This window comes from Anguilla anguilla, chromosome 11, assembly GCF_013347855.1.
Source record: "Anguilla anguilla isolate fAngAng1 chromosome 11, fAngAng1.pri, whole genome shotgun sequence".
NCBI classification, from domain to species: Eukaryota; Metazoa; Chordata; class Actinopteri; order Anguilliformes; family Anguillidae; genus Anguilla; species Anguilla anguilla.
This window is the reverse complement of record NC_049211.1, coordinates 11,927,066-11,943,036: the sequence shown is the minus strand read 5'-3', so window position 1 is coordinate 11,943,036 and position 15,971 is coordinate 11,927,066. Positions and strand designations below refer to the sequence as shown.

The window sequence follows — 15,971 nt, the reverse complement described above, 5'->3', positions numbered from 1 at the left end:
GGCGAGCACGCTCGTAAAAGGAGCGAAAACGCAGCGCGGGATTTCCGCGGCGCTCGGGCGCCGTTTAGACACCGGCGACGCCGCGCGGAGCAGAGGGGCCACGCAGAACACACGCGGTGAGTTAGCGAGAGCCGCGCACGCACGCTACGCGCTACACGCTACACACACGCACTGAGGTACGGAGCCACAGCATCGAGCGCCGGCTTGGGGTTCAAACAGCAAGCAGCAAAAGTGGGGGTACCTGTAGAACTGCAGCTGCCGCTTGGGGCTCCCATACCGAGCACTGCGGCCAGCGTGAAGGAAAGAGAGGAGAGAGAGAGAGAGGAGAGAGAGAGAGACAGAGAAAGCTTAGTTCTGCACTAAGAGGAAATGGGTTAGACACAGACACACAATCAGCAAGGTTCAGATCAATGATAGAAATGAAGCCGACCCACGTAGACAGCCTGCTTTCAGCACAGTTTAAGCAGGAACACAAAGTAGCCTGCCTGCAGTGACATAATGAACAACACACTGAAAATAAACCTGAGGCCCCTTTAGACACTGGTGTAGTCACACACTGGATCTTGTTACTACCAGGTCAAACATGCAACCAAAAGCATATTTTTTATAATAGCTAGAACTACAAATCATTTTTCAGGGTCTGAAAGCACTTAAAGTAAGAACAATAAATCTGTGTAGTTAATCGAAAGCGGTTCCTTGTTTTCGTCAGTGTGGTTATGCCACCCCCTAGTGGTGCATCTGGTAAAGAAAGAGCCTGCACCAAAATTACGAGGACGATCTTACACAGACGCAGCAGAACCCTGTTGCATTGTGGTAGTCGGGGTCCATGAATTTCCATCGGCTTAAAAGCGGGGTCGCGTTATAATGGAGTCATTCGAAATCGCTGTGCCCAATTTTAAAACCATACAAACCATAAACTTATAAAGTTATTGCTAGTGTTCTTTTGTTTTCTTTGTTTTAATTTTAAATAGTGTATGTAATTTAAGTATAAAAGTGATTCATCTACTGTAACTCTTATCTTATTCCATTGTAAACTGGCCTCTTCTTCTATTGAAGTAGGTGGTTCTCTAAGTTTCTCTTCTTTCTTTCCAACCATGAAGGGTGGACTCACTTATGCCTGAGTCACAAGCCAACAGCTGCTGCTATCCCTGCTCTGTCTGATCTAGTGCATACAGTTTGTCTTTAACACTAAAGGTTTTTTGTTTTCTACAAGTTTTTGCTTCCATTCTCCTGAGAACTCAATTGTTAATGATCTAATATTTCACTGCATGCAAAGAATATATGATTGCGTATGGATAATTCTTTGAGACTGTAAGCCTATTGATACTGAGTATGTCTGCATTTCAGTGATTGTTTAAACTTTTCTTATTTCACTGTAATTGGTAGATGGCATACCTGAGAAGACTGAGACTGGCACTGAAAGCATATATCAGTAGTGACAGGGATTAAGACTGAAATCACACGACCTTGATTTATACGCATAGGGTTGGGCTACTTTTTCAGGTAACCACGGTGATGCTCTAAGTCAACCTGAAGCCAGATCGGGGCGCGTGCCACTGAATAGAGCAGCCTTAAAGCAATCTGTCCATCATGTCGCAATGGTTTTTTTTTTTTACTTTTGCCTCAGCTGTCATCAGCATCGCAACAAGCAGCTAAAATGCATTGACCTGGTCTTTATTCTTCCTCTCTGTGAAGGCAGAGCTGCGTTTAAATGCGACACGGTCACCATTTAAAGCCCAGAGATTAAGCTGGTCTTGGTCTGCGTCTCACAAAAGCCCGATCTGTGGATTACGAGGCTTAGAATGTGGAACTCTGTGATCGCGCTATAATGGGGTTTCACAGTAAATCAAATAGCGCCTTTCCTTTCATTGCTTGTTATCTTGTGGGCCAACGTCGCCTTGTTTCCAAAGTAACAACCCACAACATGCTCTCAGAAAATAGGGGAATATGCTTTACTGTTTAAAATATTACGACTAGATGTTTTTTTTTTTAAGGAAGTGGAAGCAATCCTGAGTGTGAACTGACATGTTTCTTAAATATTTACACTGAATGGTGTGGTGCACGTGTGTCTTAATGGGTCACAGACTCACTTGCTGTACAGCCTATCACTGATAACCCCATAGGATTTACTGCAATAATCAATATATTGCTCATCAGAATGTTTTACAAAGCAACACCAAACTGGACCAGACCAGAAATATTTAATTAAAATCTAGCATATCAACTGGACTGTTGATATGAAAAGACACTTCCAGAGTAATTAATGAATTAATGATCCACACTCATTACACATTATTTACAAGCACTGTAGGCTGTATCTCACACATTAAACAAATTCACTGATGAAGTATTTTTACCTCACCTGAATATACTGAACTTACAAGTTATTTACAGTAAATTAAAAATGCACCATTCCTCATACGCAAAGGGGTACCTTATACAGACGAAAGTGTGCTGATTGAGACAGAGGCAGCGCTGAGTTCTGAAGATCATGCTCTCACCTGTAGATCATGCCGGGGGAGCCGGTCTGTCGGAGGGAGAGGCGAGCGGGGGAGTCAGTGGTGGATTCGGGATACATGGAGGCGGGGGGGTGCTGGTGCGGACAGCCTGCCAGGGGGTCTCACTCTCACCTCGCAGGGCCTCTGAAAGAGCACAGCACTCAGTCAGGAGGCAGGGAGAGGCAGACCTCTTAAAATACGGTTAAAACACATTTTAAGGAATTATCCATTCCATATCAGAAATCAAATACTTATGACTTCTCCTATAAGAATGAAATATTTCTCTAAGATAAATATATCTGGCTAAAAGGTAAAATAAATAAAAAAGAAAACAGTAGAAAAACATCATTAAAATAACTAAAGGCATTTGGAAAATAAAGGCATTTGCATTTATCCAGTGGTGTAATACCAGGTCAAAACTGACTTTGGGAAACAAAAAAGTGGTTTTACCAAATTTTTACCAGTAGATGGTGCCATTATCTCACACTAGTATGTTGTCTTTCTCACTCAAGGTGCAGAACTGCGTATCGTGCTCTAGAGATAGCGAGGACCGTGTTCAAAACATGAAAACACCACTGAATCTCAAATGAGCTACTACCAGCCCATGCCATTGATGATTTCCAACAGGCTCAATGTGAAAATATAGCTTTCTGCCTCCCTCATTACAGATGCAACACGGATCGGGATGCATTATTGTCCCAGATGCTTGAGGAATGGTCAGGGCACACAGGTCATGTAAGACCATGCTAATGTTCAGCCCTACATAATCAAGCTCTTTAAGACTCTGCACAGCACCAGTCTTAACACACATCCTAATAATGCTAAGGCAGTGGGTGCTCACACACACACACACGCACATACATACACACACAAGGCAAGGGCAAAGGGAGTCTTCCACTGTCTTCTCAGGGCAGAACCCCCCCCCACCCCCCCAATAAGTTGACAGCATATCCCCTTGAAAGGACAGGGTGTCCTCGTTTGGCTTTGCCCCGCCCTTGCCGCAGCGCGGTGCATCCTCCATCAGAGATTAAAGGAAGTGAGGCCTTTCTGCGCCTGACTGGCACTTAAGGTTTCGCACAGTGAAAGGCTGTTGATGCTGTGCGGTTGCTAAATTTGCCGAAAGACGCCTACAGCAAGTGACTTCACCTCTATTTTTAGCGTGAGGAAGACAGCAGCAAGGCAAGCATGCAAAACAGACGCCCAAACCGAGACACGAGAATAAATCTCCTGTAAATCACTGAGTCAGGGGCACCCCGACCTGAGACATGAGTGTAAATCTACTGCAAATCTGAACAGAGTCAGGGATGCCCCAAACTAAGACATGAGTGTAAATGTACTGTAAATCTGTACATGAGTCAGGGGTACCCCAACCAGAGACATGAGTATAAATCCACTGTGCATCTCTATGTGGGCTGGGAGTGTAGCTCCTGTATAACAAGGCTAACATTAAATCCGTCTTAAATCTTTATGTGACAGGGTGTAGCTCCTGTACAGCAGGGTTGGTCTTAAATCTACTGTAATATCCACATGCCAGAGAGGCTTCTGATCTATTGAATCTATTGTAAATTGAGACGTACAGCAAGATGTAACTCCTGTACAATGAGGTGGACGTTAAATCTATGGTACTGTAAATTTCCACATGTCAGGGGTGTAGCTCCAGTGTAATAAGGATGGTGTTAAATCTCCAAGCCTGTCAATGGGGTCTCATCTTTATGATGAAGGTCATGTGACAATGGCTTTTCTATACCAGCACAGCTTCTAAAAGAAAATGTACCGATGGACGACACCAAATCAGCTGCAACACGCACACACACATTCGCACGCGCAGTCGCGCACACACACACACTCACACACACACACACACGCAGCATCCCGTTCATCTGTCCTAATTCTTCTTGACCTCTCAGCTGCCTTCGACACCGTTGACCATCCTACACTTCTGTCTTCCCTGACAGAATTGGGAATTTGCGGACCAGCCCTCAACTGGATTGCGTCCTATCTCTCCGGCCGCTCCTTCCAGGTTGCCTGGGCCGGTGCAGTGTCAGCTCCTCGTCCCCTCACAACTGGGGTCCCTCAGGGCTCTGTCCTTGGTCCCCTCCTCTTTTCTCTGTATACTAGGTCCCTTGGCCCTGTTATTGCCGCCCATGGCATGTCATATCATCTCTATGCAGATGATATTCAACTTTTCTACTCTTTCTCTCCCACAGACACTCAGGTCTCCGATCGCATATCCGCCTGCCTGAGTGACATCCAGAGCTGGATGACCAAACACCAGCTCAAGCTCAACACAAGCAAAACGGAACTTCTCCATATTCCTTCTCTTACCTCTCCCACTTCTCATCTGCCCATTTCTTTAGGAGACACTCCCCTACACCCTTCGCAGAGTGCCCGAAATCTTGGAGTTGTGCTGGACAACAGGCTGGCACTCTCTGAGAATATCGCGGCAACTACCCGGTCGTGCAGGTTCATCCTGTACAATATCCGCAGAATAAGACCACTCCTCACCAATTATTCCACACAGCTCCTGGTCCAGGCCATGATACTGTCACGTCTGGACTACTGCAACTCCCTCCTGGCTGGCCTCCCAGCATCAGCCACCAGACCCCTTCAGCTCATCCAGAATGCAGCAGCACGTCTGGTTTACAACCTCCCTCGTGACTCCCACGTCACTCCCCTCCTCATCTCCCTCCACTGGCTACCAGTGCAAGCTCGCATCCGGTTTAAGACACTGGTGCTTGCTTTCCAAGCAGTCAAGGGGTCAGCTCCTGGTTATCTGCAGAAGATGATCAGACCCTACAAGCCGGCCAGATCGCTCCGATCGGCTACTACAGGGCGGCTGATTCCTCCCCCTACACGAGCAGCAACAAGGTCTCGACTCTTTGCAGTTCTGGCCCCACGATGGTGGAACGATCTTCCAGTGGAGGTCAGAACAGCAGAGTGTCTGAGCACCTTCAAACGGAAACTCAAGACGCACCTCTTCTCTGTATACCTCTCTCCTCTTCCCTAAACCCTCTCCCATAACTATAAAAAAAAAAAAAAAAAAAAAAAAAAAAAAATTTTTTGGTTCAGACTATCTTGTTTCTCCTTACTGTATGCTACTATAGTAAAGGCTTTTTATCTACATTTTATTCAATGGACTTAAGTGGACTTGATCCTGAGTTTGGTTACACTGTTGTAAGTCGCTCTGGATAAGAGCGTCAGCTAAATGCCTATAATGTAATGTAATGTAATGTAACACACACATTCGCACGCGCAGTCGCATACACACACACACTCACACACACGTATGCGCGCACACACACAGGCAGTTTAAGTGATGAGAACTGGAGCATAGCTGGCAATGACACAGGAAGGTCGCGCAGTCCTTCGGTGTTGGGACAGTAGAGGGCCTTCGTCACGCGGGGGTCTGTGGAAGACGGCATTATTTCCAGCTTATTCTGAGCCCGTCAATTTTACGATTCATTAAGTCTGTGAGCCTCGCGCGCGGGAGCTGGCGGCTAACGCTGGCCGGCGAGAGGGTGACCTTCTCCTGAAAGCACCGGCTCACGTCAGCCAGAACATCTTCCCCTCTCAAGGACTCCTACAGCTTCGGTTTCTCAGTCTGAATCCCATTCTGTGTGTGTGTGTGTGTGTGTGTGTGTGTGCGTGTGTGAGCATGTGTGTGTGTGTGTGTGTGTGTGTGTGTATAAGCATGTGTGTGTGGATGTGTAAGCATGTGTGTATGCGTGCACATGGGTGCGAGTGAGTGTGTGCATGTGCGTGTGTGTGTGTGAGTGTGCGTGTGTGAGCATGTGTGTGTGTGTGTGTGTGTGTGTATAAGCATGTGTGTGTGTGGATGTGTGAGCATGTGTGTGTGCGTGCGCATGGGTGCGAGTGAGTGTGTGCATGTGCGTGTGTGTGTGTGAGCATGTGTGTGTGTGTGTGTGGATGTGTGAGCATGTGTGTGTGCGTGCGCATGGGTGTGAGTGAGTGTGTGCATGTGTGAGAGCATGTGTGTGGCAAGTTTGTTTCCTGATGGAGTGCCTTGCAATCACATTATATGGCTTCACCCAGGCCTATGGTTTACCCTGAATTATCACAGCATTGCAGGAAGTGCTACATTTTTACTAACTTGCATAATTCAGTTTAATTCAATTTTATGCTTTTTACAGAGTCACAGTTACAAAGACAATTTACAGGAAGGCAGGAAGCAGGAGAACGGGGAAAGACCTAGCCTGAATCCAGCAAGTGGCAGACGGTAACAGACTCCAGCAGTTTTGGCTAAATCGGGGCCATTTCTAAGCCTCTGAACGCGATGTTTCATTATCGATTCCAGTCGTGTCACGCAGAGGAACCCCCTCACTTCATTATCAAGGGGACTGACCTCTCTGAACGGCCGTCTACATCCCCACACAAGCACGCAACCCACTCAACACCTTACCCACAGCAGCTGCATGCTGTTATGACACATCGCACTTTGCCGGTAATTAGAAAAGACATATTACTGTTATGTTTTCACTTTACACATTTTAAATGGCAGTCACACTGAATAATGTCCAAGAAAGCATTCCCAGTGCTCTGCTCAGTTCCTCTGACTGCCGTGTAGAGAAGGTAGAAGGAGGGAACATCCCCGCATTTCTACATCTCATATCCTTCACTAAAAAAAAAATATGTGAATGTGTGTGTACATATATATATATATATATATATATACTGTATATATATTTACAGTAAGTAAGTTGAAAATAGCCTCAGTAAGATTTGCACTTCATACAATTTCTTGCCTAGAAGTCCCTAAAATTTTAATTATTCCACCATTAAAATATCAACAATAGCCCCAGCATTAATTTACAACAGCAACCCCAAATTACAGGTTGATCACCACTTACCACTGTAAGTGCTCAATGTCTGTGTTCACTACTCAGAGAAAGTATGCAGTATGCTAGTTAATATACCACAGGCTGAGCATGCAGACAGGCCTGTACAGGGCACCTCCCAGACCCCAGCAGCAGGCGGACCGCTGTCCCTTGAGGAGGACGAGCAGTCGGTCCACAGCGCGCTCTGCAGCTTAACTCACTGTGCTCTGCGAGCTGTGCTCAGGCAGGCGGACCGCTGTCCCTTCAGGAGGACAAGCAGTCGGTCAGCAGTGCGCTCTCCAGCTTAACTCACTGCGCTCTGCGCCCAGGCTGTGGGTCAGGACGCTGCGGCGCTGGGGGAGAAGCGCAGCTCACTGCTGGCGGGATGCTAACGCGCTGCTGCAATGCGGTGCGGCGCGGCCGCCGCCGGCCCGGTGGAGTTCCGCTGCCATCGGCGCCGCTGCCAGCCAGGCCTCAGCAGGCTGTGCAGAGCACAGCACCCACGGGTAACGCTGCAGGGCTAGAGATTAGTGGTGGGGTGGGGAACAAGTGCTCCTCAATTTGAGAATCAACGGAATGGGGCTCAGAGGGTCTTGAATTGCGACACTCCCTAGTACAGCCCACTGGTAATCGTTGATCATTGCTATCTCTCCTTTCCTTTCCTCTCTCCTCCTCTGCTCTCCCCCCACCTCATTTCATCTCCTCCTCCTTCCTCTCCTGTCTTCTCCCCCCTCCTCTCCTCCACTGCCCTGTCTTCACACTGGGGGGTGAGGGTGCAGTGCGGATGTTTCAGGAGGAAAATAAAATGCAACAGATCTAAAGCAATGAAACAGTATGGAAGAGGGGAGGGGGGGGGGGGGTGGCGGAAGCAGGGAATATTGAGCGGTAATGGTCATCGTGCGCCCAGGCACCCCCAGAGAAGAGGAATTCTGACTTGAGCAGGGAAATATCAGATCCTCTCCTCTCTCTCCCTCCCCCTCTCCGCAGTGTTCTCATCCTCCTCTCCACCCCAGACTCACTCACCACATGGAGACAGAGGCTCGTGCAGTCAGTAATAGCACTTACCAGGGTTACTTACCACACCGTAATGCACATATACATGCTTAAAGACACTTAAAGGCCTTACATCAGGCCTGCTTCTCAGAAATGGCAGACCCACAGGCCACCCACAACACTAATATTAACGAGAAACTGGGTCAACATCCCGCAACAATTTACCAAAGCCTGGCCTACCAGCGCTGCATCAGCATCAGACCCGCCTGCTTCACCCAGCCCACACTCGGGGATGCGCTGCATGCCCTTACCTGAGGTAAGTATGCGCAGACCGCCCCCCTCCACTGAGAGGAGGCCTGCATTTTACCCACTTGTCCTTTGCATAATGAGGCACGCCTACTTAAGCACTGATAGAGCAGGTGAATCAGCAGCACGTCCATTATTCCGTTTTGGAGCCGACTCTGACACAGTAATTGTACAGTGTCTAAGTGAATCATACACCGCTGCATGGAACAAAAGCCCATCCGAGGGAAGTTTGTTCTCTTTAAAGCGCCACACGCCCAGGTGAACCTCGAAAAACTTGACAGGAAAACAGACGGGCACCTTTTCCGTGTAATCAATGTACTTTATACGCATCTCATGTTACTAAATGGATTTCTCAGCACTGTCCTTATTAGGAAACCTGACACTGCAACTAATGCTGCCCAGGAAACTGCAGCAGCAACCCTTCAGCTTAATCGGTAATGCTATTCACAAAAGCTACTCACAATCCAATAACCAGCCAAGAAACGGATAAAACACTGGGAAACTGCAAAGAGAGTGCTCTACTTAAGCCTATTGTCCTTCAGATTGCATTATATACGGTTCTTTAACCAGTGCTTTACACCGCAACTTCTGCAACAGCTAAAGTATGTCTGAATGCGCAAATTGTATTGGGTTTGTGCAGTTCTCCGTAGATTGGTGCGTGTGTGTGTGCGCGTGCTTTAGGGAAACATGGGGAAGGGGTTATAGGAGTGGTCTGTGCAGTGCTCTGTGCAGTAGTAATCTGTGTAGGGCACTAAAGAATGGAAGCTTTAGTGAACCACAGGGAGGTGACATCAGAGGGTCAGAGGGCCATGAAGAAGCTCTGACCTGAGCAATGTAGCATCCTCTCTGATAAACTGTGCTGACATCAGTGGTGTGTTTGTGTGTGTGTGTGTGTGTTTGTGTGTAGTGTGTGTGTGCGCGTGCGTGTGTAGTGTACGAGGCTGTGCGTGGGTTTGCATGCATGCATGAATGTATATGTGTGTTTGTGCGTGGGTGCGTGTATGTGTGTAGTGAAAGTGCGTGCGAGTGTGTGCCTGTGCATATGCGAGTTCCCCCTGCCTGGCAGTCAGGTTTCAAAGCACAGCAGCCGATAAGTGAAGCTCCTGAACGTGAGGTCGCTGCTGAAAGCTCCAGGTCAGGGGGTGGAAGATTATCCTCTCACCTCCAGTTCAAATAATGGGCTCTGCTTTCCAATGTGGGGACAGTTACTGCTTAACATACAACTAACGGATACACTTATTTAAGGCAAACAAGCCGCAAGGTTGCACTCCTGATCTGCTATAGAGCTGGAACCAGGTTAGCTCACTACAGCCCTTTCCCACTGTAAAGCTGGAACCAGGTTAGCTCACTATAGCCCTTTCCCACTGTAGAGCTGGAACCAGGCTAGCTCACTATAGCCCTTTCCCACTGTAGAGCTGGAACCAGACTGGCTCATTATAGCCCTTTCCCACTGTTGAGAAAACAGGACTGTTTAATCTGGAACTGGGTTGTGTGTGACACTGCGCTGCTGTCCTGGTTGCAGCTCTGGACACAGCCTGCATGAGTCTGGCTCCAGCTCCGCAGTGGAAACGTGGGCTGAGAGCAGTTCGAACATAAGAATGCAAGAGGCTTAATGAGAAGCACAGAGCATTCAGCCATTTTAACCTAGAGTCATCTAAGCCTAAAGTCATTTAGCCCACAGCCTACATCCAGTGCTGTATCCAGCCTGACACACACACACACACAGGCACACACACGCACACACGCATGTACCCGCACGCACACACACCCACATGTGCAAATATATGCTTGCATCAGCCCTGCGGGATAATCAGAAAGGCAGGCTGGCTTTCACACAGATGCAGCAGTGTTTGTCCTGTCAGAGGTGAGAGGTCATGATCAGGGCAGGTCTGTGTGTGTGTGTGTGTGTGTGTGTGTGCGCGTGTAAGACACTGCTGTTCAGGGCAGTCTCTTGTTTAGCCTTCCAGGCATCCACATCAGTTTGAATCCAAGATCATCTCCTCCAAGTGTAACACCTGTCTGACACACGCTGACAGTGGTGGAAGAGGTGAAATGTATACAATGTGTACTGGAAGGGACAGTAATGTGGATACCATCATTCACAGAGGGCTTTAAATACACCAGCATCAAAGATATGTACCCAATTCAAACCAACGGCCTTTACGCAGATTCATTTGGAAGTGTCATATAATCTTAGAAGCTGTACGAGAGAGTCACTAATACCCCCACATCCTGAGGGCCGGATTTACTGAAGGACTGCTATTCAAATGCAAAAACAGTCGCTACTGGGTCACAGGCTTACTAAACGATCACAATGGGTCAAAGTCGCTATTAGGATGTGATTTGCATATGTACACCTGGGGCGCACAAATTAAAACAGGGTGCAGATTTTGGTAAATGAGATCAATTAAGTATTCTGTATAATTTCCTACAGCAGGCCTTAATTGCAACTCTCCTCGTTGCGTGTGGATTTTAAGAAGTGAAAGAAGGTGGTAATTTGCTGAGCGCTGATACGGCCTGGCTCACGTTCTATTAAAGCTACACTAATAATCACCAGAGCCAGGAGAAGACAGGACAAAGGAAAAAAAAAAGAATAAGACAGGGGAGTGCCTTTCATCAAAGAATTACCCTCCTTCAGTGAGCTGGACATAAAGCGAGGAGAGGTAGCAGAAACAGGAGAGAAACAGGGAGGAGAGAGTGGCAGAGGAAAGAGATTAGGGAGAAAGGACAGAGAAGAAACAGACAGACAGACAGAAAGAGAAAGAGAGAGGCAGAGAGGGAGATGGGCAAAGAGAGAAAGAAAGAGGAAGAGGCAGAGAGAGGCTAAGAGAGATGGAGAGAGAGTGTGAGAGTGAGTGAGAGAGAGCAAGAAAAAGAGAAGCGAAATCAAGCGAGACAGAGAGAGAAAGAAAGCGAGAGAGAGAGTGAGAGAGATGGGTTCCTCTGGTCACACTCCACAGGAGCCTGCAGAGGAAGAGCTGGTGTCTGAAGGGGATTACAGCGAGCACATAACTCAGCCCGACGCAGAGCACACAGATTAGTGCCTCATTCCACGGCTCAGGCCTCCGCCGGCCATTCTTCTCCGCCGAGGCCTGACGGAGCCTTTAGGCCCGGGCGTGCGCGCCCGTCCTGACGCTCGCTAGTGCGCTCGTGCGGGCCGTGGCGGAGCGCTGAATTCCTCCTTCAGCGCAATCTCAGCCCCACAGCACCACGCCGCACCGTGCCCACACAAACGCAGCCTCATCTCACCGCCCTCTTCTGCTCTGCACCAATGAAAACACGCTAAGGCTACACAGCGCCTTAGCGTAGCCACCCTACGCTACACAGCGCAGCCGTTACATACACTTCACACAGAGCAGCATTGAGCGAAACCAGTGCTGCTAATCTTACAGCTAACTGTTAAAGCTACAAAGACTATTACTGATGTTTTATTCTACTTCAATAGCCACAGGAGATAAATGCTGTTCTGTTAATCTTACCATTAAGGCCATAAGAAACAAGGTTTTTACATTCAGTTACTTCAATTCAAATAGTTTCAAATACAAACATTATAAGTACATAATGACCTTCACTGTCACCCTGAAGGTCACAGAGGAAGTGGGACTTCATACAAGAGTAGGAGCCAGATCACCACAGCGATGCTCTGTACAACCTGTACTCGCCCACAGAGCTACCTACTGATACAGCCTGCTGCACAGCAAGACCCGAACCCCAGCCAGGAGTCTCACACACACGCACACGCGCGCGCACACACACACGCCTGCACGCACATGCACACATGCGAGCACACATAAATGCACACACAAACATGAACGCACATGCGTACACGCACGCACACGCACACATGCACACACAGGCATATAGCCTACATGTGCACATGCACACATGCACGTGCACACACAGGCACGTGCACACACGCACACAGACATAGAACACAGTTTTTGCCCCCAGCCTGTATTCTGTCACCAGCTGTAAAAAAAATTCCCCAAGAAGGATATTTACCACCTCCAGGGCTTAAAATATACCCAGCAATAAATAACAGGGCTGGATCCTCCACTGCTGCCCATTTAAACACTCTACACCTGCGGGTATTTAACCCCTCGCAAACACATACACGATGAAAAACACCTGGTACAGTAGCAGAATCGATTAGCAATACACCTGTTTTAGCATCATTGCTATGCTGTGCCCCTGATGTTTAGAAGAGGGGACTACTGTGTAAATGAACAAAGGTCAATGATTCCCTCAGTAGCAAGAAGCATAGGGCACTTTAAATATTCAGCAAATTCAAATCTACAACAGTTTAACCTACACTTCCGTCTCTTCTACCTTTTCAGCCAACGGTAAAAATAGTCAGTGGAGGAAACCCAGGAAGGCAGAGTCTCTCTGCCAACATCCGTAGTGTAATACGGAAACCGCAGTGAAACACGCGGTGTGCATACCTCATCCGCTGTAGCAGGGACCCCGGAGATGTGCTGTGAGGACAGCAGTGCGTCATCTGCAACGCGTCACCGCGCGCACGCCTCAAACTGACGCCTTCAGCGGCGTTCTCCGTCAAACGCGACACGCACCGCGCTGTGCTGCCGCGAACGCAGAGCCGCGGGACCTCTGCACAGACAAGCCTCGGTCAGCCCTGTTACTTTCAGAATGACTAATGAGAATTCAATTCGTTTTAGCAGTGTATCATCTCTCATGTTTTCTATGTCATTGTACAATATATGTTCATTATATATTTGCAGTTCTCATATAAGTATTACAGTATTGCCACTATATGTTTATTACTATATGTACACTATCACTATCATATATGCATTTTGAGCCAAACACAAGCTGAAGATAAACTCCCATTTAACACAATGTTTAATGGGCAACAATGCTCTATTGGGATCGTTTCCTGTGGAGTACCCTGATAGGTGGATCTGCATCAAATTGGCAGAAATGTTAAATGCTTCTTCCCCGCTAAAAACCCGACTCTCCAGCAGTGACCTGCAGATAGCCGCTGGTGCAGCGATCCTGCCGCTCCCGTACCGTCTACGCTAGCGCAGTTCATCTCCAGCCCCGCCCCCCCGGGGTCTATAAATCCACAGGCTGCGGCATTAATCAGCGGGCGATCCCAGCACACGCACACACGGGACGGCCCGCTTGCGCCGCCGTGTTTTATTATCGGCACCTGGGCGCACCTCTGGCGCGTGTACTACGGCACGCTGTCCCTCCCGACGACGCGCGTCTCCTCGATCCTCGCGCGCGCGTCACATCGGCCGATCATGAGCCCGTAAAGCCGCGCCCTGAGCTGATTCACGCCAGGCCGCGGTGCCGGATCTCCGCGGTTCTCCGTGGATCTCCCGACCGCGCGCACCGCCAGCGAGCTAATTAGCCTACAGGTCAGGCTCCGCTGTGTGCGACCGGCCTTAAATCAGCCTTACATGTGGAGCGCAATGAGCACCGCCTCGCCAATAGTTCCTGTAATTTGATTCAAAAACTTAACATGCAGTGACACCAATTTTATTTTGACATATTTTTAATGATGAAATCATAAATATTCCAAACAAATTCCAATCCTGAAGAACTGGAAAACATGTTGAGATGTTGTATACTGTAACGTATTTATAAGCGTATCCACACAGTCTTAGAGGACAAAAAAAACCATACAGATTTGCGGTTAACAGCAATCTCCACTGACATTCCCACTTCCCCTGCTGCTGAAATCCAAATCTGAAATTGGACAGAGTGCAGTGCGCTGCTGCTCACGATGTGTCGAATGTTCACTTCCCCCCTGAAAGAGTCGGTTCCAGACACCACCCTGCAGAGTAATGCAGAGTCAGTGGCTTTTCTGTTGAGTTCCCACATCAAATCTATATTTATGAGCACTGCCGTGTGCTTCTGTCCAAAAAAATAACAGCAGCTATGCGTACACATTAATACGACTCCATTCAAAAGGCACGCACGGGCCAGACTTTGCAACACACTCATATAATATAATGCACAGACAATTTCAATAAACGAAACCCATCGGATTTGTCTGGGGGGCAACAGTTAAAAGAGAAAAGGTAAAATGGAGTCAGGGAATTACTGCGCTTCTGTGGCTTAAAAAGGACCAGGAAACAACAAAGGGAAACGGGTCTGGTGCAAGAAAGCCTGGAATCTGACTTCATTACTGTATATTCATGTGAGTGATTGTAAAGGTCTGAAGTCAGTCTGGATGAAACAGATATAATAGCTGTAAGCCACACTAGGGCAAACTGTCTGAAGGTATTTATGAAAACAGACTGTGGGTGCCCTTTAATGTTTGTCTGTTTCATATTACTGGGGGGCCTTTCACCTAATTGAATTAGCCGTTTAACAAAAGCTTCCATTGATCTTGAGAGACTGAAGTACACAGAACATCACAGGGAACAATACGACCTGCAGCCCGCAGTTAAGATGTTATAGCTGGCAGACGACTGACACAAGAGGCCCAGGGCACGCTGTAACCAGAGAACCAAATCTGAAACAAACGTGACAGGTAAACGCCCATCTTTCCCCTGAAACTAAAACCTTTTTAAGCCCTTCAGTACACCTGCCTTCGCTCCTCTGGGACCATGTCAAATTCACCTTTCACAATGGAGCCATTTGGCAGAAGCGTTCACTCAAAGTGACTTATGAAAAGTGCCTTTATGACAGTAAGCAAACACTGCCATGACAGCTACTGTCCTTTGCACATAATCAGCGTGGCGGACTGATGGAGATGCTGCTGAAAAGGCTGAATCAGCGCTGGCAGGGATCCCGCCACTGCAATGTCCGCCCTGACCTTCCAGCCCAACGTGTGCCTGGCCACCAGGCTGGCCCACACGGAGTCTCCCTCTGCTCCTGCAGCTCTCACCCTCCTGTCGTCCACCTCTCTTTCTGCTCTCCTCCACCTCTCCCCCTCCTGTCGTCCACCTCTCTGCCTGTTCTCCTCCACCTCTCCCCCTCCACTCTTCCACCTCTCTGCCTGTTCTCCTCCACCTCTCCCCCTCCACTCTTCCACCTCTCTGCCTGTTCTCCTCCACCTCCCCCCCTCCGCTCTTCCACTTCTCTTTACGTTCTCCTCCTCCTCTCTTCCACCTCTTCTTCCTGCACTCCACCTCCTCCACCTCTCCCCGTCTTCTCCTATCTCTCTTCCTCTTATCCTCTGCCTCCTGTCGGTATGTAAGCAGGATGCAGACAAGTCAGAATCTCACCATAACACATCCAGTGCAGTGCAACTAAGTTTGCCTGAATATTGCTAATGCTAAATTTGTCTGAACGTTACTAATGTTGCAAATGCTAAATAAGTAGGCCTGAATGTTGCTGGAGTGACATTTTTACAAAAAAAACCTGG

At 48.1% G+C, this 15,971-nt stretch overlaps 1 protein-coding gene across 4 annotated transcripts in view; it reads right to left on the bottom strand.

Moving 5' to 3' along the window:
- kcnab2b (potassium voltage-gated channel, shaker-related subfamily, beta member 2 b) overlaps positions 1-15,971 on the bottom strand; it is a 110,480-nt gene that overhangs the window by 71,494 nt on the left and 23,015 nt on the right. For 2 of the 4 annotated variants that reach the window (XM_035381546.1, XM_035381548.1), the window contains exons 2-3: positions 2,502-2,642; positions 242-283 (exon numbers count right to left, since the gene is read on the bottom strand). In XM_035381546.1, coding sequence (XP_035237437.1) covers positions 242-283; positions 2,502-2,578 — 119 coding nt within the window. In that variant the 5' untranslated portion in view covers positions 2,579-2,642. Of the gene's footprint in view, positions 1-241; positions 284-2,501; positions 2,643-13,074; positions 13,215-15,971 lie in introns of those variants that run through there. The other 2 variants (XM_035381549.1, XM_035381550.1) reach the window with 2 other exon arrangements.